The sequence below is a fragment of the Capronia epimyces genome, assembly GCF_000585565.1.
Source record: "Capronia epimyces CBS 606.96 chromosome Unknown aczIQ-supercont1.4, whole genome shotgun sequence".
NCBI classification, from domain to species: domain Eukaryota; kingdom Fungi; phylum Ascomycota; class Eurotiomycetes; order Chaetothyriales; family Herpotrichiellaceae; genus Capronia; species Capronia epimyces.
The window spans coordinates 2,370,122-2,395,913 of NW_006912907.1; the positions used below are offsets into that span (position 1 = coordinate 2,370,122).

The following is a 25,792-nucleotide window of genomic DNA, read 5'->3' on the forward strand; positions in this document are numbered from 1 at the left end:
CTGGTTTGTCTGGTCTTTCTGGTTTGTCTGGTCTTTCTGGTTTGTCTGGTCTTTCTGGTTTGTCTGGTCTTTCTGGTTTGTCTGGTCTTTCTGGTCTTTCTGATATTTCTCTTCAGTCTGAACAGTCTGGTCATTCTGATCATTCAGATCGTTCTGGTCTGACTGCAGCTATGACTGCGCGACGTCGAGGAAAGGCTCCAGCTCAACTCCCTGTCAAGACGCCATGGGGTCTCGTCACACCCGGCAAATTCGATCTATCCCGTACCCCGGCCAATGTGCTCATGGACCCACGACCGCGCACACATGCGACGTGGCCTCGCACCTGGAACTGGACGACCCGCCAGAGCCACGGCGACGTCGACGATGACTACCAACAGCAGCACCAGCATGGACACGACGACTCGCAGCTCCAGACTGTCGCATCTGCCAACACCACCGGTCAACTTTCCACGTCTGCACGCTCGCCTTTGCAGGATTTCGACAACTACGTCGACAACGACATGACTGGTGACAATGGCTCTGGCTCTGGCTCCCTACCTATTCAGCCCAGTGGCCGTACCAACGGTTACAGTCTGGACGACATCGAAACTGGCCCCGCCACCGCCACCGCCAGTATCGGTTCTTCATCTGCATCTCGCTCAGTCTCGACTACCGTGCCCAGTCTCGCCACGCCGCCGTCTTCGCCGCCCGCCATGGACCTTGGTCTTGGATCTGGTCTTGGATCTGTTTCTGGTTCGGATTGCGCCATTGATTTTGCTGTCAATGTTGGTCTTGATGTTGACGTTGATCTTTCACCCGTGACCGTGACTGTGACTTCTCCGGCCGGACGTGACAATGACCACAACCACAACCACAATCACAACCGCAACCACAACCGCAACCACAACCGCGGTCCGCGCCGCCAAAGCCAGGGCCAGAACAAATACGCCCGCTCCTGGGTCCGAGGCTCGCCTGAGTCGTGCAATCGTCTGCATTTCGACGGTGAGATGATGCGTCCGAGCCAATGTGTTTTGGAGGAGCGGGTTTGATCCTGCTAGGTGATAGCGGTAAGTGATACTGGTACGTGATACTGGTAGGTGAATGGTAGGCGATACTGGTACGTGATACTGGTAGGTGAATACTGGTAGGTGCGTGAGTGAGTGAGTGAGTGTATAAGTAGGTGAGTGGATGGGACGGCGAGTGTAAGTGTAAGTGCTGGGCTTCTCCCTATTATGTCTGCATGAATACATGTAGCTCGCTGGCCGGCTACATAGGTTATTGACAATGGATGAGTGATTACTCAAAGTACTTCCTCCGTAATTAGTCTTGCTTGTACTTGTAGGAGTGGTGAGAGAGAGCCAAAGTAAAAGGTTTGAGATGATATTTCATAGTATGACCAGTACAAGTACAGTCCCTAAAGTATGATCATCTATCTTTCACGTCAGTTGAACAATGGCTTAAGTGGCATGCCATCGTGGCTAAGGAGCTGGGCAAGCATCGATCGTGGACTCCGTAGGTAGGTGCGGAGTACGGTATGATATGATCGAGGTCGTTTCTGGAGTTGGGTGAGAGAGGGTGGGCCATGACCTCCTATAATATATACACATACTCCGTACACATACACATATACACATACTCCGTACACATACACATATACACATACTCCGTACACATACACATATACACATACTCCGTACATATACACACACACACACACACACACACACACATATATACATTATCACATACACACTCCGTATTCCGTACACACACACACATACAGAGAGAGAGAGAGAGATATGTTAGGGTTAGGGTTACACGCATACATATACACACAAAACAGTTTTCCGTAGACCGCCATCCTATGGAGATTCACCCTGCATCGTGTCGTCTTAAGAGCGTGCCCCCGCTGTCCTCAAGCTTCGTCCTGTCCTCATTACATCCCCTACACAAAAGTCCTCAAATCCTGCCCCAGGTCCCAGGGTGCTCAATCAATTCGGCTACCTAGACAAGCACGAGAATACAACAGGAGCACTCCAGAGGTTTCAAGCAGCTTCCTTGATTACCTGATTACCGAGCGGAGATGGCAGCCATCCACTTCTGCTCATCTTTCCTGTTCACATTGTCAGATCTTCTGCACTGGCAAACTGAAATTCATCCGCCATGGACATGGACGGAATCACCTACCGGTCGAAATGCAACAACATGCCCAACACCGGAATCAACTGCTTCTGATGACCTTTATCCCTCTGCTCGAGAAACTGGAGAAGCACGTTCTTCAAATACACGTAGTCGACCGTCGCCTGGCTCAGGCCGGCCGTGCTGGGCGTTTCGCTTCGACTGGTCGCCGTCGACGGAGCACGCTCTTTAGGAGCGGGCGACCGTGCGCTGGCTGAATCGACCGAAGTTCTCGAACTGGGAACTCCAGACTCTAGTCCCGTGCCGGGCCGACCTGGCGGCCCCCTCAGATTCCTCGTGCCGGATTGCACCGCCTTCAGCTCTTCCGTAAGGTTCTTGTTTGCCTTGGTCAACTTGTCGACGCGTTCTCTCGCCTCATCCGCGGCTCGGCGAAGGTCCGTTTTCTGTGCGTCAAGCTCGCGCACCTGCTTCTCGCTCTCATCCAAGGCTTCGCGAAGTCCAGCCATGGCGACCTTGATGTCATCCATCTCCTTGGCTGCCCGGGATGCCGATTGCTCGAGTTCATCTCGCCGTTTCTTCCAGTCTCGCAGCCGGGTCTCCAGCTCGTCTTTCTCGTTTTGAACCCCCTTCAGCGCCCGTTGGGCCTCTCGCACCTTGCTGCGTGCCTCCTCGAGTTCGCGCATCATCCGACGATTACTGACGCTGGCCTCGTCCTCAACACGATCTCTTTCTTCAATGGCCGCTTCCATGCGCTCCTTCATTTCACGGATCCTGGCTTCAGTGCCAGTCTCGGCCTGGTCCAGGAGCATGCGCATTGTTTGACCCTCCCTCGTGCGTTCGGAAAGCATTCGCTGCGTTTCGGTCAGTTCCTCTTCAAGGCTGTCCGCTCGTGTCGTGGCTTCGCGCGCCTGCATGGTTAGCTCATGCGTCTGGTCCCGCAGTGATTGGACCAAAGACTGGGAAGACGAATGTAGAGCGGTCTTTAGATGGAGCTCTTCCTTCAACTCTGTCACTTGTCGAGTATGCACGGTTAGTTGTTCCTCCAAGTCACGAATTTTCGTCGTCAACGTGGTCGACTCTTCCTTTGCTTTGGCGAGATCCTGGGCTAGTTGATCCGCAGAAGCTGCCGCCTCCTGTCGCCTTGATTCCGCCATCCGTACGTCGTCCTGTGACTTCTCGAGTTCTTTTTCCTTACGGGTCCGCGTCGTTGTCTCTTGCTCGACCTTCAGCTTCAGCTCTTTGATTTCACTGTCTTTGTCTCCAAGTCTCTTGCTGAGACCTTTGAGCTCGGCCTTGATGTCCTCGTGTCGGGCTTCAAGCCGGTTCAACTCTCCTGTCTTATTTTTGAGGTCGTCCTTCGCCGACCTAAGCTCGGCAACTTCATTCTTCAAGTTCCTCAACTCGGGTTGGGCTTTAGAGAGCAACTCCTTGAGATCGGTGATGTCTTTGTACCGAGCCGTTGCAAGCTGTTCAGACGCGGCGAGATCCTTCTCCAGGTTGATGCACTTTCCCTTGAGTTCGTCATACTGCTCCAGTAAATCCGTATGAGCCTTTTCCGCCTCTGCTGCGGTGGCGACTGCTTTACGAGCTTCCGAGAGATCCTTTTCGAGTTTGTTGACAGTCTCCTGGAGACTGTTTTTCTGCGCCTGGGCATCCTTCAAAGCGTCACGCGCTTCCACGTGCTCTTCGCCCTGGTGCAAAAGATCATCCCGTAGTGTCTCGATCTCTTCGCGTAAAGCTTCCTGGTCCTTCAACTGCTGGGAAAATCGGTCAATAGCATCCGCCTTCCTCGCCAGTTCTGCCTTCAAATCACCAATCTCCTGTTCGAGTTTTGAAATATCCATCTCAGAAGGCTTGTCATTCCCGGTCTCTCCTTCATCGACCTCGGCCAGATTTTCCGACACTTTGACCGGCGTTGAGGTATCAACCCCGTCATTTGCTGTTTGCTGGCCCTTGCCCTTCTTCTTTTTCTTGTTTTTCTTCTTGGAAGGACCCGTGCCGGCCTCCGATGGGGCCGGGGAGGGAGCGGCAGGCGCCAGATCGACCTTGTTACCGGTAGGGTTCTGTAACCCAAAATTCTCCGAAAGATACTTCACAACATCTTCACGGGATTTTAAGGCGTCGAGTTTGGCCTTTGCACTCTCATCCAAGAACCCAAATATTTTGGAGGACGGACGTCTCGAGAACTCCTCTTGATTGCTTTGCACTTCTGCTTTCAGCTCCGCAACGGTCTTCTCAGCCTTGTCGAGCTGCTGCCGTAGTGTACTCATGATCTTCTGCATGGTAGCCAGTTTCTTTTCGTTCGCTTGGCCGTCCTCCTTTTGTCTTGCTTCCTGTCGTTCCGCAGACTTGTACATTGCTAATGTATCCTCGAGATCCTTTACGATGGAGTCTTTCTGGAACAACTTTTCACTGAGCAAATTCGCATCCTGGCTCTGGGAATCAACCTTGTCCTTGAGCGTGGCTTTAGCCGCCTCTAGTTCTTGAATCTGGACTTCCAATTTCTGGATCTGGCTAGCTGCCTCACTCTTCTGCACTTTCAGCACTTCGACTTCCTTCTGCAGTGCGCCAGTGAGGTCTGAATCTGACACGGTATGGGCCTCCAGTTCGTCGATCTTGTTCTGCAACTCGGTCTTCGTCTCATCAAACTTGTCCTTGGCTTCTCGGAGGGTGTGTAATTCGCGGGTGGCGGTCTCCAGATTTTGCACCATGCCTTCACTTGATTCACGCGCGACCTGTAGATCACCTTTCAGACTGTCAACTTGCTTCTTCAACTCTTCCACTTCTGTCTGCCGCTCGTGCAACTCGGCCTCTAGCTTGGTGTGTTCTGCATCGAACGAGAACAGCTCCTCGGACGTCTCCTTCGCTGGGGATGAAACCGCTTTCGAGCGAGGCGAGAACAAGGAGAAGCTGGCGATTCGAGATGAAGTTGAGGTGGGAGACTTTGCGACGAACCCTGGCTCAACTGTCTCGGTGACGGAAGCACCATCGGCCGTCTCAGCAGGGGTTGCGTTTGTGATCGAGTCTGCTTTTTCGGGGGTTTCTGGTTGCGCGACGACCGTTGCCGGCTTGCTCTTTAACTCGGCGATTTCTTCGCGCAGGTTACCATTCTCTTCCTGTGACGCCTGCAGCTTCTTCTTGTGCTCATCTCTGTCAGTGGTGACTCTTTTCAGTTCTTCCAAAACCATGTCGCTCTTTAGATTGATCTGATTCAGATATTCAACCAGGGCTCCCGGCTCGTTGATGCTGGTCAGTGGCGTGTTCTCCCGTAGCGAGGCTTCGAAGGCTTCCACGGCCTGGATTCTCGAGTGTGCTGTTCTGTATGCCTTTAACAGTTCTCCGTATTTGGCCTCAACTCGATCAAGCCTTCGTAGCTTGACCCGAACTTCGGTAGGAAGCTCGGGGGGACGCAAGGGGCCAGTGCCATCGCCGGCGCCATCGCCATTGGCTTCTGAGGGCTTCTTGTCCACGGTGGCTTCTGAAAGAGTCCCTGTTGCCTGGCCATCTTCACCCGTCGGCTGCTCCTTCTCCTTCCCAGCCTCTTTTTCTCTGTTCCTTATCTCCGGGTTTGGGGTAGCCGCCCTGCTTGGTACAGTGCTCTCATCATCTCCTATGGCAAACTCAGGTTCGAATTCGGAAGGATCTGGGCCTTTGTCGAGGGAGGCACTGGTCTGATCTCTCTGACGGGAGGGCCGTCTTTGGGAGCCTTCATTCGGGCCCTGAGGACGCCGCCGGGGGTTGTTTCGTGCGGGTTGTGCACTGAGGGCGGCCTGACGCTGTCGTGCCTGTTCTTCGGCAATCCGACTGTCTATGGCCCCCTTGAGGCGCTGTGGACCGAGTCAGTTCGGACGGCCTCATATTTGACAATTTTGCCTACCTGAAACATATCCAGGGTTGCGGTATTGGCCGAAGACCGCCTACAGACACGAACAATGGCTCAAGGAGAAATAAAGAAAAGCGCGTTGGACAAACCCCCAAACTCCGCAATTACAGCACATGCGCATTCGGCGAGGCTAACAAGGGTCCATGGCTTGGGATTATTTTGGGGGACTAAAAAGCCCAACTTTTCATTCTACACTTTTATAGAAATCCGCAAATCCTCGAAGCTCCGTCGGCTTGACGCAGAACCTTTCTATAAGAGTGCCGCCGCAACTACCCAGCCTGGGCCATCAGCTCAAGAATGTCCCTCATGTTACCAGGTTCTTGTGAGGGCATCTGTCTCCCCAAGGGCACCAGAGATAGCACCCCTACAACTATTCCTCCGACCCGATGTGCCTGCTCTCCTATGCTTTGCTCTATCGCGGGTGCGGAGGGCATTTCCTTGCCTGATCCTTACACAGCATAACGATGCCACTCTGCTATACACAGCGCTGCAACCCGCGGCTCAATCCGAGCTGCGTGAAGCACAGTATAAAACCCGCCTTGACCACAGCTCTTTCAAGTTGCTGTAACTGATTCTGCTCCTGGGATGAGGATTCGGTATCGTGTCAAACAGGCGGAGATCAACCTTGAAATGTCCACAATTAAGCCGGAGCACTTCCTTGAACTGTACACTGAAAGGTGTGCGGCGGGTGGAATGGGCTTGACTTGGATGGACTGACAGTCGTACAGTATGCAGTTTAGAGATTCAACGGCCTTCCCTTTGGTCTGTCTGAATCTTTTGAATAATATTTCCTTTCCGCTGTGTCACGCTCTTATTTCAAGATCACGTTTGCGCCTCTTGCAGCCAGATATTGATCGGGAGCCCCCTGCGGCAAGGTTCTCACCACGCCAAATATTTCTGTATTGTAGTATCTTAACTTTGTCTTCGGGTCCGTGTATTTGGCAGGTAAGCCTGTGATATCGCAGTAGTGTTTGTGATTTGCAGGGTGTAGACTCGGAGCGCTCTCGATATTCGTGTAAGTGACCGCCGGGCCTCCCAACCCGGCGACAGGACCATTCGCGGCCCTTTGCAAATTCCGCTCCAAGACCAGTGTACTCAAGCTTTGCGTTGCCTGTGCCACGTTTAGGGGCCGCGAGGCCGCGGAAGAATATGCTGGTGTCGCGGCACCATCTGAGGTCGCGCCAGTGGCCGGGTTAGGCGTTGATGCGCCAGAGTTGTTCTGGGTTGCGAGGACTGAGGCTTCTTTGCGCTGCGACTCGGAAATGATTTGTTTGGTATTTTTGTTTCGGCGCGTGCTGGGCTTCCAGGTGGCGTTGCGAAAGGGCTTTGGCGCGTAGTAGATGTCCATCTGATCGAGGAGCTGCTGATGAGAGTCATCCGCCGGCTGCGGCGTTGAGGGAGGCATTTTTACGGACGAGATAGAGACGACAACGTGATTCGAGGTCAGTCAACTGACACGGAGGGTGCGGCGCAGTGTTGTTTGGGAAAATTGCAAACCACAGAGGTAGAAGTTGAGCTGGACGCAGGTGCCAGACATTCGTCAAACATACTTGAGTTTGACGTCCGAGGCCTTCTCGTCCCCAGGGGTCCTTTACAGAAAGACAGTGAATGCTTACGAGTGCAACATTTACTCTACAAATCGATGTGATATCAGAGGAGAATTAAAAAGAAATAGACTCTGATAGCCCATGTGTTCTGCATTTGCATTTATATTCAACTACAACACTCCCAGTACCTAGTATATTCAAGGGGAAAAGTTGCATGCTCTCGTCGCAAAGACTTCTCTTCGAACAACTTCTGGGTGATGGTCGTCTTGAGAGGTTCCAGCACACAAACGATGCAGCATAAGAAAATGAAAGTCTGCAACAGCATACAGGGCACTCCGTACAGAGCTATATATAGTACATGAGGCTGTGGTTCAGCAAAATGCGGTGCGGGAGTGGTCGCTCAAGTTGAATTCGACGGGAGAGTCACCTGATCTGCTGCTATAGTCATGTGACTGGCTGCCTATTCTGCCTTGTACTCCCGTACCTCTCCTGCACTTCTTGACCATTCTCTCCAAGTTCATTCTCGGACAGCGACTTCATGTGTTGCCGTCCCCAACCATGATTCGTATGGATTGACTGGGTCTACGATCAAGTCTGCTCCAGGCTGTTCGAACACCTCCTGTAATCCTTGTACCTAAAGTCCACAGAAGATGGTGAGAAAAGATTTTTTCGTCTCCCAGGCCTCGAGCTAATCCTTCTTTTTAGGCTGCTGTTACAGCCCATCCTTTCGAGCGACGGGTCGCCGACACCCACATATCCAAGTCGTACGTCTCCCCCTCAGCAGTCACCCCTTGGCTATTCCTCTTGACCTAGCAAGATGTATTTTTGACAAAATGGGAATCTCTCTGAAAACACTTGAGGAGACTATGTTATTTTGCACTCTGACAAAAAAATTCGAAGCTTGCACCTCATCTCACGGCCAGTGTAAATAGGCTGACATGTCGGTGTATACAGAGACGTGAACAACCTGATCATGGACTATCTCATTACAGAGGGTTACCCGTCAGCTGCTGAGAAGTTTGCTGCCGAGGCGAATATTCAGCCCATGGCAGATTTTTCTTTTATCCAGGAGCGCGTCCAGATACGAGACTCCATATATCGTGGGGACCTGCAGGCAGCTATCGAACTCATAAATGAGCTCAACCCCGAAGTAAGTCTCCTCACACTCCCGCTCCTCAACATTTTTTCCATGATTAAACTAGTTTCATGCACCACTCATAGCCCTCGGGCAGAGATGAGAGCAAAAACACCTTCAGTCCTTAATATGATTTGGAAAAGCAGTCCCACTTACTACATCCACTATTCATGCTGTGTGCCACCGCTAACGTCGGTCAAATATAGCTACTGGACCTGGACAAGAAACTCCATTTTTCTCTTTTACGCCTCCAGCTCGTCGAACTCATTCGTCAAAGTTTCACCTCTTCGGACCCAAGTCTTGTAGGGAAGGCGATTGAGTTTGCTCAAAACCATCTCGCCCCATACGCTCCTCTGGACGCACAATTTAAAATCGACCTCGAGCGAGCCATGGCTCTCTTGATCGTCCCGAAGGAGTCCTGGACCCACGCAGCGTCGTCAGGGTCCTCCGGGCCATCAACATCACAGGCTCATGACGATTTTGGAGCTCTGGCCGAGCTCGTAGACCCCTCATTGCGACGCAAGGTTGCCAAAGACGTAAATGAAGCCATCCTTCAATCTCAAGACCAGAGAAGAGAGGCCAACATTCGTTATCTCGTCAGAGCTCGCTCCTGGGCCGAACAACTCGCTCGTGAAAAGAAAGTTGATCTACCCGAGCATCTCAGCCTCGGTCTCGACGGCGATCAGATAGCAAAAGACAGTCAAAACGGACATGGTGGAGACACCGAGATGACAGAAAATGGCGCCGAGGATAACGGCATGAGTGCCGACGCCGATTTAGCACGATATACCAACATTAATACCTGAAACGGTTTCCGGTTTCCGTCGTCGCAAAGACGATGGATGATACACATTCGATACGATGAACGAACTATGGGCATGATGCATTAGCGACGGTGTTGGAGGCATGATGAAATTCATTCTTGATGATTTATGGACAATGCCAACGGTCCATTACGACCTTTGAAATGCAATGTTTGCTGAGGCACTTCCGGTGCTGTGTACCACTATTCCCGCCCACCAACCCACCGACCCACGGTTCCCCCAACGCCATGCTAATATAGACTTGACAAAGACAGCTGCGCGAGGTGAGCTGGATCACCAGTTCCACGTGCGACTGCTGGCTGTGAAGACAGGCGGCTTCCATTGCAACTTGCTTGGATCTATGCGCCTGGCTCCCTTCTCCTTTTCCTTAGCCCGACGTTTCTCCTGCCACTCGAGTAACTCCTCTCTGACGACGATGATCCACTGGCCCTTGTGGTAGCGCAACAGCTTCAGCACCTCGAGCTGTTCGTGGACATCCTTTTCGGTCATGGATGTCAGAGAGGCGATTTCCGCGATACTGGTCGAGTATTGTGACGACGGGCTCGAAAATCCCAGGGAGGCATGTGGATGGAGGTGCTCGGACGTGGGCGTGTGTGAGGCCGAACCCGGCGGAGGCAGGCGAGCCGGGTCCGAGAGCAGTTCGATGAGGACCTCTTTCCAGTACTGTCTGTAGCCTAGCAGGCCGAGATCCGAGAGAGGCTTCTCGGGCGAGCCGAGCTTGCCTTCGCGTTTGCTCAGCTCGTAGGAGAAAGCGATGAGCAGTCTGCCCAGCCCCTGACGCTGGTACTGTGGCAGGGTGAGAATACAAGCCAGATTGTAACCCTCTGCCGAGTCTTTTTCCTTGCTGAAGTAGCCGACCAGATGGCAGCCGTGCTCGTCCCGCGTAACCATGCAGTAGAACAGGAAGGGGTCGACGTCGTAGTAGAGGGTCTTGTGGTCGAGGAACAGCTTGGACAGCAGACACAGGTTGCGGCACCAGGTGCGCTGGCGGCGGCCGTCGACCTCGAAGAAGCTGACAAAGTCGTCACGGTAGATCTCGTTGCCGGGCGGGTGGCGCAGCTCGCACTTGTGGCGGTGGCGCTCAAAGGCCTTCTTGGAGGAGAAGTACGACAGGCAGAACTCGTCGATGTAGACCATGTCGAGGTCGGCGAACTCGTGCGGGTAGGGCGAAAAGTACCACGGCTCGATGATGTGCTTGCCCATCTGCAGCTTGTTGAGGTTGCGCACCAGATGCAGCTGCGCCTGGTTCTGCACCATGGAGCCGCCCGTGCGCAGCTTCTCGATCTCCTCCTCGGGCTCCATGATGCCCGCGACCTTCTCCTCCTTCTTGGTCGCCCCGTCCGCCATCGCCGTCGCCGTCGCCGTCGCCGTCGGCGTGGCCTCGCCGCCCGCGCCGGACCCGAGGCCCATGCTGTCTTCCTGGCTCAGCGTCGGCAGCGGCGTGCCCGCCTGCGTCGTCACCGCGGCCGGGTCGCCGTCGGGCGCCAACGCGCCATCGCTGTTCTCTTTGCCTCCGGCCTTGGAGGGCACCGGTCGCTTGCGGTCGTTGCCGGCTTTCGCCGTCAGCAGGTCGGGCGTTGCAGAGCCTGGCCGTGACTCTGTGCGTGCCCGACCGGCCTTGGTGGTGGTGGTGGTAGTGACGGTTTTCGCCGTGGCCGCTTTCGACGGCGGTCCTTTGCTCGTCACCGTGGTTTTCTTCTTCTCTGGCTTCTCCGGCGCCGGCCATTCCACCTCCTGGGACAGGTCGATCCGTTCCGCTGAAACCCATTCTAATAGAGGAAAAAGGGACACCTGTTAGCCTACTCCTGCCGTAGCTTGTATCTAGGGTGTACAACGGGTGGTTTGAAATGGAAAAAACTGGTGCTCACTCACCATCGAGACGTTTGTTGAACTCGACATAGTGTACGCTGTTTTCTCGTGTCAGTGTCCCTTCCGTACCGCCGGCTGCGGGAAAGACATACTAGAATGTCAAGTTGGCGTTCCGTTGCTTGATCGAGAGGATTTCTGCCTTTCTTGTTTCTCCGTTCTGCCCGCCCGTCCTCGTCAGTCTTTGTCTTCGTTCCGCGGCGGAAGATATAACAGGTCACGTGCCCGGGTCCTAGTTGGACTGGCGACGGAAAAGATGGAAAATCGAGTCACTCACCTTTTCAACAAAAGCCTTCACGCCGATCCTAGATTGAAAGAGTCAGTATCGTCGTGACGGTATTGGAGGCTGGTCTTGCTCGAATTCCAGCCAAAGGATGACATACTGCAGTTGGTTCAGCGTGGCGAAACTTTTTATCACAGGCTCGGGCGTATCATTTGCTTCGCTACCGTGGTCGCCGCCCGCCATGATGTTGACCAAGGCAACGCGACAATTTCTATCGAAGGACAAGAATTGATGAATCGATTTGATGGAGTTGTGGTGAAAAGTGGTTTCGTGGTCACCCAGGCTGCGGCTGGGATGAAGTTGGGGAGAAGTTTGGAGGGAGCCTTGGCCTTCTAAGCCTAACAAAGTTCTTTCTTAGGCGGCAACTTTTAGGCCCTAAGGCAACCTTCAGGCATGAAGTCACCTAGAGCACAGGCCTCATTAACCTCACACTCATCGATTATTCTCACCCCTCCCCGGCGGCAATCATGACAACCACATCCACCAAGATATATACTACACGTAGTAACTGCAATCATTGCAAGGCGCGGCTAGTTAGGGGGACGAAGATTATATATTGTTGATGCTCCTTACCAACCGTTGCCCAGTATATGACCACCATGACGATACCCTTGGATGACAATATGAAAATACATCTCTTTACGCTCTGCCCGCCGAATCGCCCAAACTTATTCTCCCACCGGCATGCTCTCAACCTGATCCACCAAACGCCTCCAGTTGCTCGCCTGGAGTTCAGCGTACTTGACTCGCTCTTGACTCCAGTCTTGATGTAACCGGCTGATCGCATATATCGTGGATTGGAAAGTCACTATCTCATCCCTCACGCACTCCTTGATGAGCACGCCGCGGGCATGTTGCTGGACAATGCTCTCTTTGTCCGAGATGATGCTGTTTTCCACCTTCTCGATTTCACCTGGCTTCACCTGGCCGGGCGGCTTTTGGCGCAACTGTTGAAGCTTGTGTTCTGATGCCTCGATGCGTCTCTCCAGTTGAGGAATGTTGTCGCGAGCGTACCGGTCCCTCCGGTCGAACATGTCACGCATGGAAACATAATGGTCGCGGATGGCTTTGAAGTCTTCCAGCACCCCAGAATCCCACGATCTGGCCTCGTCATCTAGCAACGTCTGCTCGGTAGCCAGATGTTTCGCGGTTGAGGTGATGCCCTCATTCAAGAGAGGGACGTCATTCGTGTCAATGGCATAAGTATTATTCGTAAATTCCGTCAGATGAGACAATGCGAAGCTGAATTTGGCATTGTCTGCGGCGAGTCCTTCGTTGCGTTTCACCAGCCGTTCCAGCAAGACGCATAGGTTGATGTAGATCTCCGCCGATCGCTTTACTCCGCCGCGAACTTGCTCGAACAGGTCGGGAAGGGAAGGCGGCAAGCTGTCCTCTAAAGTAGGAGGCAGGGATTTGCCAGTGAACTCTTCCTGTACGGATATCGTGGCTTGTTTCCGCCACACGGCAAGTTCCTGGGGTGATCCATTAGCCGCCGGCACATAAAGGGGCATGGAAAGTTGGAACTCTTACGGTTGGGACGGTCAGGAACATGACCACCAGAGTCTCCTGGCTCAAGACTGGATGCTGCACGACTGCATTGGCAAATCGGACCAAGCCACGTCTTCTCTTTTCAAGGAAGACCGCTGCATCGGCTGAAAGGTGTGTCCCATTCACTGTAAGCTTGGATCAGCCGAAGGAGCACGCAGAAGGGGAGCTGCCCACCTTGTACTCGTTTCGGAGGCAACAAAGGCAGCCGCCGGAAAGGGTATCTCTTCTGTAAGCAGTCGAGCAGCCAAACAAAGTCGCTATATCGCCTGACGACGGCACTCCCTCTTCTATTAGATTTGACCTCGTAATTGTGATGTTGAAAGAGGAATACGCCTTCCTTTTCGGGCAGCATGGTCACTGTGACACTCTCACCGGTCCCGGGCGGTATGGTGATGCTTTGAGAGACAGAACCATGCGCGCTGTGCCTCGGAGGGTCGGGTTGGTCATCTCCTGGATCACCAAATCCACCTCCAAGTGTTGGCTGCGATGCGAAGCCGGCCGAGCTGCCATTGTAGCTGTTCCAACCAACGCCAGCACTGGTTGAAGAGTTCTCATGAGGCGAGCCTGTGCTACCGCTCGATGGATCGCCTCTTGTAGTGAAAGTACTCGTCGTCCTCGTCACGCCGTCCGGGACGCCTTCAACAATGCTGTTCGCACTACCGTTGGCTGGCATTGTGTGGGCGGCCGTCGAGGGAGGCGGCACCCGGCTATTCGACGGACTGGCCCAAGGATCCGATGTCAGATCGCCTCCAAATGAATCCTGCCGACTCTTCTGTGGTTTCACGGGCGTAGCTTTGGCGGCTTGGGGAGAGCTAGTCTGAGTCGGAGCCATGGAGCGCAAGTGATCGATAGAGCTCACTTTCGGTATGGGCAAATCTAGCCGACGTCAGTCTTGTCCCAACAGTAGAGGTTCTCCCACTGACTCCGCCTTCTTTCATCAACACCGTCAAGGGTGATATCCTCGCCCTCTTGTCCCAGCCCAATGAGAGCGAGAAGGACATTGAACTCGCTCCTGCCCACTCCATTTGCACTTTCCCGGCCTCCGGGTATCACGAAGTCGAGTATCTTATGCTGCTCTTGCTTCTCTAGGTTGCTGCCTTCTAGGACCTTCACCACTGCGCCCAAGCTAATACCCACTCCGGTTCGTTCGTTCGCGTGGAGGACGAGATCGTAGGCATCGACATAGTACTCCGGGACATCGGTGGCTGGGAGGAGATTCTTGACCAAGTTTTGCCGGGCGACTCTCTTGGGCGCTGGCATCGACCATGGTGATTCGCCCTCATCATCGGCAAAGAGAGAGGAGGCCGATGTAGCAGCGGCGGGCTCGTCGCCAAAGAGCGACTTGGCCTCGAGCGGCGCCGGTTCCGTCGGCGAGGAGCCGAACAGAGACATGATGTCGCGAGTGACGAAGACAAGCAACCGGGGCCGATACAATCAACCGTAAGGTAGCAGAGGCTCACTACATCAGCCGCGACAGGCACATTGGAAAGACGACGCAATCGCAATTCACCTTAGAGATGGAGCTACGTATTCAGGCTTGTGCTTGTATGAGTATAGTACTATGTCGTAGGTAGTACTAGTAGCACTCGCCAATCACTAGTACTACTACGGAGTACTAAGATATCATCATGCCGCTTTAGCCAGCCCACCTGTCCGCTTCTGTGCTCACCTCGTCACTCAGCCTCAAGGCCAACTGCCGCATTCTCCTAGTACGTACCTACAGTCGACGCTTAGAATCCAATTTTGGTGAAGCGTAATATGACCACGTCGGGGGACGAGGCAGGGACAGGACAGGGCACTCGACGATTGTATATAGTACCACGAGCACTACAGCCCCTGAGCTCTTGAGTACGGCCTTTTAGTCTGGGCTATCAACTTGAAATCCTGTTCTTCTCGTCGACAAAGAGGCCGGCTCTTGACATCAATACTTGCTAAATTGACTTGGCTCCAGTCCAATTCCATCCAATTAGACCTTGATGCTGAAGTCCTTGTAAGTCCACTTCTCGGTGAACGTCCTCTTCTTCTTCTTCGGTTGCAGCACAGGTTTGCGTGCCTCCAGTTTGCCGTTCACCAACAAATTCCGGAATCGCTCGTTCAACAGGTTCCCCTCCGGCTTCAATCTACGCAGTGAGTCTTGAAGCTCGTCGGGTAAGACAACCTCGAGCGGTTTCTCCGGGACCACAGCGTTGCCCCTCTTTCGTCGCCGCAGGACTCGGTCGTCCCCTTCTTCCGCTTGGTCGGCCTGCTGATCCTGCTCATCCTGCGTCATTTCCAACTGGTCGTCCACGGAGCGCTGTATCAAAGCGGATAGGACTTCCTCAGCCTGGATTCGCTTGTCGCTCATCCGCTTTTCGTGCTTGGCAATCTTCTCTGCTTCCTTTCTCCTCTTCGCCTTGTTCCGCTGAGCTGGCGTTTTGCGTTTCGGGCGCTTCTTCTCCAACACTTCAGGGTCGTCATTTTCGGTCTCAAACCCCTCCCAAGCACTCTCGTCATCCGCCGGGTTTGGTTCCGGCGCTGCAGCGAGGGCTCGTATCCTCGCTTCTTTCTCGGCCGTAGCCTGTGCTTCGAGCAGTCGGGTTCTTTCCGCCTCCAGCACTTTCTCGCCTTCTCGATTCAGTAGCTCATCCCAATCTTCGAATGTCGGATTGTAACTGGTGCCTGCATCTGGTTGCCGTACCGCACGCACCGGTTTTCCATTGGCAGTCAAGGGGATCGGTGGTTTGCGAAGCGTAGGGGGTGCAACCTTGGGTTTCGGTTTAGGGATAAACTCGCCACTACTGGGATCCTGAGTGGCCGGAGTCTTGTCCGACCATAGATCGAAGCTAGAGGGCTCGCCATCAACATTTGGCGCGTCCAGGTGTGAGACTGTGTTGATGCTCTTTTTGAGTCTTTGCACCTCCTTTTTGCTCACCCAGTCGGGCTTTTGCCTCTTATTTGACGACTCGATGACCCCGTCGGTGACTGTTGCATGCGCTCTCTTTCGATTGTCGACAGCGGGCACGGCGGATCGTTTGGCCAGGATCTCATCCAACTTCAGCGACTTTTGCACTTTGTATTTCTTTTTAATGTCTTCCGATCCCTGGGTGTCGAGGGCGAACAACTCTTCCGAGGGTTTCTCGGCTAACGGGCCGCCCTGGATGACTTCCTCCCGCAGCGTTTCGAGGCCCTGCTGGACCTGGGAGATGTCGACATTCTTGCGCCATGCCTTCTTTCCCTTTCGCGAAGGCTGTTTGGGCTGCTGAGGAGCGCCTATGGAAGAAGGCATGTCGGACTAGGTGGAAGAGACAATGAGGCGGCTTTCAAGCCCGGCTTTGCATGTTTCGAAAAATTGAATTGAATCCGCAGCCTCCAAAAACTTGACATCTTCAAGTTCTCCGCATTCTGCCAAGAGTGATGAAAAGTTTCCGTCTGACACCTTGATCTTGGGCTATAGTAGAACAGATTTGACTTTAATCTTCTTGTCAGACAGGCCACCTCTCAGATGATTGGTTGTTTGTAAGTCACTAACTTGGACTAGGACTATTCAAGTACCTGCGGTCTACGTATTCTTATCAACTGTCTTATTTCTATTTCTTTGAGTCTCGAGAAATGCCCCAGGGATTTTCTACTTTCACGAGAGACGTATTTTGGCGGCCGCCCGGAATGGTTACCTATTCATAACTTGCTTCTGTCGAGGCGCGGGCTATGTGGACGTCAAGACAGAAACACATGTTTGTTCTGCTCCGCCCACTCCTCAACCGTGGTGGCTTTAGTCCCAGAATACCTCTCAACGTTATGCAGATATTCCTCTTTGCCCGGAAAACCAAACACTTGAATACCAGGTCCAGTGAGGACTTTCCCCGTCTGACTGACCATGTACTTCGCTAGAGGGGCTGGCACTCCCCGCTGCAGGAAGATCTCATAAGCCTCCTCTGCGTTAGCGCTCTCGATCTTGGGATTCTTGCCTAGGACTTTGGCAATGGTCTTGACGGTATCCGCCTGCGACAACAACTTAGGCCCAAACAGAAAAATGATCTTCTGACCATCCTGGGGTGGTCCTTTAGCAAGAATCGTGCCGGCCACTCTCCCAATATCCTCGGGGACGATATTGTCGATCGTTGCGTCTGGCTGGTACACCTTCACCTCTCCCTTCTCGAGTCCTGCCTTGAACTGCGCGTTATTGCTGGCAAACGACCCTGGCCTGAGTGCCACGAATCCATCTTTTCCAAATACTTCCTCGAGATTGATCTCGATCTGCGCATGGATGTACGAGATCACGTCGTCGGGCTGGATGGCCTTCAGATCACCCTGAACGGTGAAACTGCTCAAGAACACCACTAATTCGATCCCCGCCGCCTTGAGTGCCTCGATGCTCGACTTCTGGTGATCGGGAGTGCCGTGTGCCCAGTAAATGAAAGCGTGCTTTGCTTGGGTTGTCTGCACAGCATCGCGGACCGTGTCCGGCTTGGTGAGATCGGCGTACACCCTCTCAAAGCGGCCCTGTTTTTCCTTTGCGGCGTCAAGGCCGCGGACGGGCTTGGCCGTGTCTCGCAGCGCAAGCACAACGTCCGCCCCCAGTTCTTCAGCAGTACGTGCTGCGGCCGAGCCGACCGCGCCTGTTGGGCCAAAGACTATAACTTTGCGTGACGTCATGCTGATGGGCCAACGTGTGAAGGCTTGATTATGAAGGCTTGACAATTGAGAGATGGAGCGATGGAGCGATGGAGCGATGGAGGAGTCGAGGTTGGAGGGGTGGTTATAGTCCTAAGAATGAGTTAACGAGAGCGAAAGGCCCCTTAGACCCTCTGCAAGAACGAGCAATGCGATGGCACAATGCACGGTGTTTGCGCGGACTTTGCACGGACTTTGTGGCTTTGTCTGATGTCGGTGTCGGTGTTATTTCTCTCCGTGCAACACCACAGGAGGGGGCAGATACTTTGTACTACTCATGGAAGGAGTTATATAAAGATATCCTTTCCTGTATCCATTTATTCATGTGGCCGTGGTCGGCAAGTAAGTACACTTGTACGACAATCGACGCAATGAGAGATGGTCGGAGCATTTGGAGACCGAACCCGACATACTTCAACCATGATGCTTGAAGCAGAAGTCATACGATCCCAGCATAAAGGCAAGGGAACCCAGAGAGACAATACGCCCTCTTGACTAGGCTGCAGAAGCTCGCTGCAGCGCAGTTCATGGGGTTTCTCCTGGTGGATGAGGTGATTTGTATTGCATTAGCCCCAAAATCTCGGACGGTATGAGAGAGACACCGGATCCGTCCGAGCCTCCTAGGGTGCCAGAGGGGACACTGGGAAAGAGGAAGGAATTTACACATGTGGCATGAGGGAACCTTTGCTCTGTCGTGCAAGACCAGGCTCAACGTTTCCGGGTACAAGGGCAAGCACCGCCGTCAAGCCACCTCCACCTCCACCTCCATCGGACCAAGAAATATCGACATCGTGCATGGTCTTGATGTCAGATATTTTAGCATCCAGCGCAGGTGGTCCAAGTCCTCTCACACTGGGACGTGACGACCCTATGATCGAGAGGGGGTTCGACATGGTTGACCAAGCCTATGTCCCGTTACTGCTGTCGGGTGTCTTCCCCAACGCCGTGCCTGCGCATCTCCATCTTGGCGTTGAACCACCTGATGGATACAGTGACTTGATGGTGTGGTGGCCGCAAAACACGGCCAGAGCTAAGTTGGAAGGTGGCAGGCTGGTTGATTGATTGAAGATTCGAAGCCGTGCAGTGCCGCCACGTTGATCATTCGAGGTCTCATTGGGAATGCCTGTAGACATGAGACCCCTCGTTTGAAAAGGAAAAAACGATGGATGAATTGGATTATCTCAAGATTCTTGCCTCTACAGTTACACTCAGTTCTTGAAGGGGTCATGGAGTCTCAGCAAGCTGCCCTTCTCGCCCGTATATTTCACCTTCTCCATCCACTCTGCCAGGCTTTTCACCCTGTCTGGCACGATTTGGTCCAAGAAATCGTAGTCTCTTTGGATGAGGCCTTTATTGTCTTTGCTGGCCTTGTACAAGTTCCACCAATTCGTGAAATTCTCTCCGTACGTCATCAGCAATGCATTGTCGTCCTTGACGTTCTGGTACCCGATCTTGGTGTCTTTGCCTTTGGGCAGGTGCTTCCAAGCTTCGACGTTCCAATGGTTGATGTCGAGGTCGACGTATTTGGCCGGTTTCCCCGTGTACGCAGAGAAGGCGGCTTCGATCTCGTTGCCCGACACATGGGCGGTGGCGATGCCAAAGTCCCGGTGGTTGGACTGGTCGGGATGAGAAAGCGACCAGTGCACGTACTTTCCAAAGTCGCCTAGATGGATGAAGGGAATGGCCCCATCACCCAGGGGGAGTGCAAAGAGTGCGGTTCCGTCGGTACCTTGGGCCGGGGCCATCAGGGCGGACAGAAGTTCCATGTACGGCCCAGATCTGATGATGGTCCATGCCATGGATGAGTCCTGTTGGGCATGAATCCACTCTGACCACAGATCCGTGAGCGTTAGCAACGTTCAAACCGTTCACAGAAATCTTGAAAAGTTCAGGGGGGAGAGGGGGAGAAGCGGGAAGGGATGGCACTTATTTACCTTCAACTCTGGCCTTCCCCTCGTAATGGCCAACGTAGAACTTGGGATCATAACCCGCTGCCTTGCTGGCGTAGTCGAGGCCGCTGTAGATAAAGTGCTTGACGCCGGCTCGGACGGCCAGTTCAAACAGTCGAATACCCCAGAATGTCTCGGCCTGCTCCCCAAGCGTGAACCCGTCTGTGTTGACAAAGACGTAGTCGGATCGAGACGCGGCAGATAGGAAGGCCTCGGTGCCATATCCACTGGCAGCCTCGCTGACTAGAACCTCGACGTTGGCGGTTGCAGCCAGGTCTTGGGCGTGGGATGAGGTTTTGTTCCTGGTGAGGGCCAGGATCCGGTATTCCCCGGTGGCAGCTAGATACTTCACGGCGGCACCGCCCTGCGCGCCGGTGGCACCGATGAAGAGAATGGTCTTCATGTTGACGATGACGGTGACGGGAGAAGGTCAGTCGTGTGTGAATGAATTTGGATCTTGTTGAACGAGGCAGAAGCAGTCCCTTTGAGTTCGTGCTGTACTGTTGATGGTAGACTCCCTCCCCAGTCGGGCTCCCCCCTTTATATATCTTGTGCATGTCCATCTTCCAGCCAGGCAGGGAGAGGGGAGAGCTCTGCTTGTCAGTGTCTGCGTCAATGTCGTCGCCTAGTGGTATTGCTCAGCAACGGCCTATTGATGCCTCGGGGTATGATTACTGATGTCAAGGAGCTAGGTGGCTGAGGTACGGCCGAATAGATCTGGACGACATTGCCAGGAGGCGCCTCTGCCGCCAATGTCGACACTGAATCCCGTCTAAAAGAGACTGGGTAACTAGCTGACTCAAAGTGAGATGGATCTGTCGCGACGGTCATGTAATCACTGGAGCACTACCAGAAAAGGCACCTCACCTGATGATTCATCCAAATAGAGATCCGGCAATGGGAGTCTGCCCACTAGTACGTAGTCCATTCTCCAACGCACGTATGCCTCTAGCACCTAGCAATTGACTCAACCATCCAAGCGAGAGTGACGCAACCATGGCTCTACAATTTGCAGCCACCTTGACAATGTGCATCAATTGCTGTGAGTCCAATCATTGCAAGAAATGATCCCCCAACATACTGGAGGTAGTTGGCGTCCATCTTCTCATCGTCGACGGCTACCGGTTGCTGGGCTGGCTGGTCTTGTTCTTGCGGAAGAAGTGAGTGCTACAAATAGAGTAGTAAAGGCACCTGTTATGGTGCCGGGACTTGTCGTGACAGGACAGCACCAGGGCCCTAAGGCACCAAGAGGCACCTAAGAGGTGAGGTGGCTAAGGGGCCCCTTAGGCCTCAGGGGCCTAAAAGCGGCACGGCCATGAGCACTGAAGGACTTAGTATAGGTGCTAATTCGTTTCCGTACCACTGCTACCTGCCAGGCGTGCCAAGACTTTCCCGCTCCGCAGCACTGCAATGCTGGATCCATCACGGCCTCTGCCTCTCTGCCTGCGCCAAAAAAGATTCTAGATTCTAGATTCTGAATTGCAGCTTTGCCATTCCGCCACCTAACTCTACCTCAGTCCTGTATCCACACCGGCAACATGCCTGTGGTCAAAGGAGGCGTATGGACGAACATCGAAGATGAAATCCTCAAAGCAGCTGTGTCCAAATACGGACTGAATCAGTGGGCGCGAGTCTCCTCTTTACTCGCTCGAAAGACTCCGAAACAGTGCAAGGCGAGATGGACAGAATGGCTGGACCCAGGCATCCGCAAGATAGAATGGTCAAAGGAAGAGGACGAGAAACTTTTGCATCTGGCAAAGTTGATGCCCACACAATGGCGCACCATCGCCCCCATTGTTGGACGGACTGCCACACAGTGTCTGGAGCGCTACCAGAGGCTGCTGGACGAAGCAGAGGCACGGGAAAGTGATGAGTTGGGCCTCGGGGGTCCAGAGGGCGGGGAAACCTTGGCACCTACAGGAGACCAAGTGCGAAAGCTACGGCCTGGAGAGCTTGACCCGGACCCAGAGTCTAAGCCAGCGCGACCAGATACGATCGACCTCGATGAAGATGAGAAGGAAATGCTTAGTGAGGCTCGAGCGCGGTTGGCGAATACACAAGGAAAGAAGGCGAAGCGGAAAGCGCGTGAAAGACAACTGGAAGAGTCAAGGAGGCTAGCCGTGCTGCAGAAGCGACGAGAGCTCAAAAATGCGGGAATCAACATCAAGATCACAAACCGCAAGAAGGGTGAGATGGACTATAATGCCGACATTCCTTTTGAAAAGCAGGCCGCCCCGGGCTTCTACGATACTCAAGAGGAAAATGCTAAGAACGAGCGTGAGCGGGAAATGTTCGATCCCCGGAAACAACAGCTCGCGCGAAAGAGACAGGGAGATCCAGAAGACAACATGGACCCGAAGCGACAGAAACAAGACAAGAACAAATCTGTAGGGCAATTGGCCGCCGCCGCAAAGGCTGGACAAATGCAGCGCATCCGGGAGGCGGAGCAACAGAGTAAGCGGCGAGCGTTGAATCTTCCAGCTCCGCAAGTCAGCGAAAACGAACTAGAAGAAATTGTCAAAATGGGATTGGCAGGGGAACGGGCAGCCAGAGCTGTAGGGGAGGACGAGGGCGGCCATGGGGGGCTTGTGTCGAATTACGGCACTATGATCGGAGCAACGCCTATCCGAACCCCTCGAGCACCAGCACAGGAAGACCACATTGCCAATGAGATCAGAAACATCAAAGCTCTCACCGAGACGCAATCGTCGTTATTAGGCGGCGAGAACGCGCCTCTCCATGAGGGCACTAGTTCCACAGGGTTCGATGGGATAGCACCACGAAGACAAGACATAGTGACGCCGAATCCTATGGCCACGCCATTCCGTCAGGCTGGCGTCGGAGGCCAACTCCCTGGTGCAACCCCATTACGAACCCCCCGAGATGGTCTGACAATCAACGAGAGAGGAGAGCGCCAGTTAGTGGCGCAGACGCCTCGTGATATCCGGTTGGCCGAGAACGTTGCGCGCCATTCTTTGCGCGCGAAGCTCTCTTCTCTCCCCAGACCCAAGGAAACCGACTGGGAACTGGAACTTTCGCCTTCAGAGCAAGCCGAGTCAACAATCCAGGCCGTGGAGGACCGGGAGGATCAAGAAGAAATCGATCGACGAGAGCGTGACGCACGGGAAGCGGCTGCTGCTGCAGAATTTAAGCGACAAACAGAGGTCTATCAGCGAGGCCTACCTCGACCCGCTGTGGTCGACTATACCTCGCTTGCTTCCGAAGCGACATCAATCACCGATCCGATTCGGCAAATGATTGCTCAACAAGCTGCCATTCTGATGGCGAATGATGCTCTAAAGTTCCCTCTTCCAGGGTCTCGAGTTGTCGGCAAGCCTCCGCACCTGACGCCACTGTCGGATGATCTTGTTGCTAGGGCGCGTGAGGAGTTGGCGGCCACATGCAACGAAGCTGAACTTCAGTCCTACGTTTCCGAGGTGCAAGCCATGCATGCTGGCGCGAACGAACCCGATGCTCTTCCTCGAAAACTCTCCGCTGCATGCTCGGACGGCTACAGTAAAGCGTTCCAAGCTGCACAAAAGAGTCTCCTTGCGGCCGCTGAAGCGGGCAACAAGCTCGAAAAGAAGCTGTCACTGCATTTGGGCGGGTATCAAGCACGGCAAAAGACACTCAAACAGAAGATCAGCAGCACGTATGACCAGATCAAGGAGCAGCGTGCTCAGCTGGAGGCTTTCAAGACCTTGCAGATCAGTGAGGATGGAGCACTACCGGCGAGACTGTCAAGGCTCAGAGATGAGGTCACCTTCGTCAGCAGGCGGGAAAGGGAAGCGCAGGAAGAATATCGGAATGTCGAAGAGGAGCTGAGGAGTGTGGAAGAGAAGATGACGGTAAAGGTCAACGGGATCAATGGGCATGCTTGAACCGTCCACTTGGGGGTCGTTCGTGTCTGAAGATACAATGTCCACAATATTATACTAGGAAGCGATCGGGAGACCAGGTCAGCGATCGAGGCGTCTTTGCCCACAACGAAGCATCGCCACATCCAATCCATTGGGTTGGCTAGTTCGCGGCTCACCCGAGCGTGCTTATGCACCTTAAATGCAACTTTTCTGTAAAACTCGTGTCTCTTCAATCAGGGAGACTGCAAATCTAAATCATGTACATGATGTACTCCGTAAATAAAAAATTGCAAGGCTGAAGCGGCTCCTGAAAATGCGTTAGTGGTCCAACTACTACGGTGGACTGTCTCAGCCGGGTTGATGCGTACTCCGTAGCTGATAATAATGGTGAATCAACGGGTTCGCGGAAAATAAAAAGAAAAGGCAGTGCTCTGCTCCGCATGCCATCATTGTTGTAACGCCATGAATTGACGCTCAGGACCCCTACTAGTCTACAGTTCATGGTTCTCCCACTCGACCATGGCGTCCTCGCAGCCAGAGCCCTCGCAGCAGCAGCGCCAGCAGATGACAGATGATTACCACAAATTCCTGTACGCGGCGTCGCTCACTACCTGCGTCCTGGCCCCTGTCATCATCTCCCTCCCGCCGCGGAAACTCGACCTGTACACTTTTTCATTAGCCAGTGCCTTCATCGTGTCGGCCAACTACCAGCTCAAAGAACGGACGGGGCGAGGGTTCATCGCCCGCATCCCCAATCCTACGGGCATGCCGCAGCGCGCCGAGGAGCTGCGGCGCAAGCAACAGGAAGCTCGTGCGCTGGAAGAATCGGCGGTGCTCGCGGCGCAGAAGAAAGGGTCGCTATTGGAAGAGAAGGCCAAGGAGCTGTGGATGGGCGGCGAGACGGACGGATGGAAGGAACGCCGGCTGCGGGAAGAGCAGGAGAAGCTCGAGAACGGCGAGGGCTACGGCTCGATGATCATGGACCAGATCTGGGAAGTGTGGAATTGGGGAGAGAAGAAGGCAGAGCAGCTCGAGAAGGAAGACGAGAAGGTCGTGGAGAAGAAACCCCGTTGATGGCTCTGACATGACCTGACCTGACCTGAATCTCTCTGGTGGTGCTGGCCTATCTATGATCCTCGACCTTTCGAGGACATGATCGTGGGTGCTGTTCTGGACGGGACTAGACTGATCTGATCTGACGTCCACCGATCCCAGGCAAGACGGTTCAGCTCTTCGCTGGTGTTGTCTTTGTCGTCGCCGCCTCAACCGCCTCCTTCATGCGGCCAGAGCAGCCTCCGCTGTCTACCTGTGCCTGCATCATATCCCTTGCCATGCTGTTGTGAGCCCTGGCCTCGGCTTCGACCTGGAAATCCCGCACCTTGATTCCGTGCCTCAGCAGCTCGTCGCGCGCCTTCTCGCTCTCCAGCGTCAGTTGCTTTCTCTGTCGCGCGTCACGATCGTTGACGATGACAGGGATTCGGGGTGGCGTTGCCTTGGCCGTCGTCGCCGCTGGCGCCGCTGTCGCCGGCAGGACGAGGCGTGCGGGCTGGCCCTGCGGGTTGGAGCTGGACGTGGGCATGTTCGGCGCCGAGTATGTGGATTTCGAGAGGAAGATGGCCGAAAGCTTGCTTTTGCGCTTGTCGCTCATATCTCCCAACATGACATCAGCTTGCTTTCTGTTCGCTTCTTGTTCCTCGGAAGACTCACCAGGCTCCTCGGTTCCGACGTGTCGGCCGGGATCGCGCGTCGACGGTCTCAGTGGTGTCGAGGAAGCGTCGGCAGCGCGCATGCATGACAATGTAGAAGTTGAATGGCAGAATTCTTTCGGTTCGGGCGTTGATGTCACAGTACAACGAGGCTCAAGATATCCGCAAAGTTGAACAGGGATCTGCCTACCACAGCTTGCTTTTAAACGTGGCAGACGTCCAGCATTTATGCCCACGTCCAAGGTGGTACAGATGGCGGCAACGTGCAAGATTTGGGGGAATTGCGGTATAGAACTGTGTCAGTGTGTGACACGGCACAAGTTACAGCACGTCAGGCAGCTGGTGCCGTTAGATGGTTAGAGGCGAGGTCAACGAAGCCATGCCATTTCATCTTGTTCTATAAAGCCGCCAAGGCAAGAATTA

General features: G+C 53.9%; 12 protein-coding genes across 12 annotated transcripts in view; 4 read left to right on the plus strand and 8 right to left on the minus strand.

The window, feature by feature from the left end:
* Window positions 1-1,028, plus strand: part of A1O3_05480 (uncharacterized protein) — a gene marked incomplete at both ends in the record, with an annotated part of 2,674 nt that extends 1,646 nt beyond the window's left edge. The window contains one exon of the mRNA XM_007735602.1: window positions 148-1,028. Coding sequence (XP_007733792.1) covers window positions 148-1,028 — 881 coding nt within the window. The remainder of the gene's footprint in view (window positions 1-147) is intronic.
* A 1,134-nt stretch (window positions 1,029-2,162) lies between these two features.
* On the minus strand, window positions 2,163-6,004 carry A1O3_05481 (uncharacterized protein; the record flags this gene model as incomplete). The annotated part of the gene is made up of 2 exons (XM_007735603.1): window positions 2,163-5,945; window positions 5,996-6,004. 2 exons carry the CDS (start codon window positions 6,002-6,004, stop codon window positions 2,163-2,165), a joined length of 3,792 nt encoding a protein of 1,263 aa, XP_007733793.1.
* An 808-nt stretch (window positions 6,005-6,812) lies between these two features.
* On the minus strand, window positions 6,813-7,406 carry A1O3_05482 (uncharacterized protein; the record flags this gene model as incomplete). Its single annotated transcript, XM_007735604.1, has 1 exon — window positions 6,813-7,406. One exon carries the CDS (start codon window positions 7,404-7,406, stop codon window positions 6,813-6,815), a length of 594 nt encoding a protein of 197 aa, XP_007733794.1.
* Window positions 7,407-8,521: 1,115 nt separating this feature from the next.
* On the plus strand, window positions 8,522-9,489 carry A1O3_05483 (uncharacterized protein; the record flags this gene model as incomplete). The annotated part of the gene is made up of 2 exons (XM_007735605.1): window positions 8,522-8,698; window positions 8,890-9,489. The coding sequence occupies 2 exons, from the start codon at window positions 8,522-8,524 to the stop codon at window positions 9,487-9,489; spliced, it is 777 nt and encodes a 258-aa protein (XP_007733795.1).
* Window positions 9,490-9,780: 291 nt separating this feature from the next.
* On the minus strand, window positions 9,781-11,839 carry A1O3_05484 (histone acetyltransferase htatip; the record flags this gene model as incomplete). Its single annotated transcript, XM_007735606.1, has 6 exons — window positions 9,781-10,024; window positions 10,091-11,276; window positions 11,380-11,414; window positions 11,469-11,533; window positions 11,651-11,678; window positions 11,757-11,839. 6 exons carry the CDS (start codon window positions 11,837-11,839, stop codon window positions 9,781-9,783), a joined length of 1,641 nt encoding a protein of 546 aa, XP_007733796.1.
* A 485-nt stretch (window positions 11,840-12,324) lies between these two features.
* Window positions 12,325-14,596, minus strand: A1O3_05485 (uncharacterized protein; the record flags this gene model as incomplete). The annotated part of the gene is made up of 4 exons (XM_007735607.1): window positions 12,325-13,128; window positions 13,187-13,308; window positions 13,379-14,080; window positions 14,128-14,596. 4 exons carry the CDS (start codon window positions 14,594-14,596, stop codon window positions 12,325-12,327), a joined length of 2,097 nt encoding a protein of 698 aa, XP_007733797.1.
* Window positions 14,597-15,170: 574 nt separating this feature from the next.
* A1O3_05486 (uncharacterized protein) lies at window positions 15,171-16,469 on the minus strand (the record flags this gene model as incomplete). Its single annotated transcript, XM_007735608.1, has 1 exon — window positions 15,171-16,469. The coding sequence occupies one exon, from the start codon at window positions 16,467-16,469 to the stop codon at window positions 15,171-15,173; it is 1,299 nt and encodes a 432-aa protein (XP_007733798.1).
* Window positions 16,470-16,897: 428 nt separating this feature from the next.
* On the minus strand, window positions 16,898-17,836 carry A1O3_05487 (uncharacterized protein; the record flags this gene model as incomplete). Its single annotated transcript, XM_007735609.1, has 1 exon — window positions 16,898-17,836. One exon carries the CDS (start codon window positions 17,834-17,836, stop codon window positions 16,898-16,900), a length of 939 nt encoding a protein of 312 aa, XP_007733799.1.
* Window positions 17,837-19,062: 1,226 nt separating this feature from the next.
* Window positions 19,063-20,206, minus strand: A1O3_05488 (uncharacterized protein; the record flags this gene model as incomplete). The annotated part of the gene is made up of 2 exons (XM_007735610.1): window positions 19,063-19,682; window positions 19,789-20,206. 2 exons carry the CDS (start codon window positions 20,204-20,206, stop codon window positions 19,063-19,065), a joined length of 1,038 nt encoding a protein of 345 aa, XP_007733800.1.
* Window positions 20,207-21,341: 1,135 nt separating this feature from the next.
* On the plus strand, window positions 21,342-23,684 carry A1O3_05489 (pre-mRNA-splicing factor cef1; the record flags this gene model as incomplete). Its single annotated transcript, XM_007735611.1, has 1 exon — window positions 21,342-23,684. One exon carries the CDS (start codon window positions 21,342-21,344, stop codon window positions 23,682-23,684), a length of 2,343 nt encoding a protein of 780 aa, XP_007733801.1.
* Window positions 23,685-24,182: 498 nt separating this feature from the next.
* Window positions 24,183-24,737, plus strand: A1O3_05490 (uncharacterized protein; the record flags this gene model as incomplete). The annotated part of the gene is made up of 1 exon (XM_007735612.1): window positions 24,183-24,737. One exon carries the CDS (start codon window positions 24,183-24,185, stop codon window positions 24,735-24,737), a length of 555 nt encoding a protein of 184 aa, XP_007733802.1.
* A 151-nt stretch (window positions 24,738-24,888) lies between these two features.
* On the minus strand, window positions 24,889-25,452 carry A1O3_05491 (uncharacterized protein; the record flags this gene model as incomplete). The annotated part of the gene is made up of 1 exon (XM_007735613.1): window positions 24,889-25,452. One exon carries the CDS (start codon window positions 25,450-25,452, stop codon window positions 24,889-24,891), a length of 564 nt encoding a protein of 187 aa, XP_007733803.1.
* Between the last annotated feature and the right edge of the window lie 340 nt (window positions 25,453-25,792).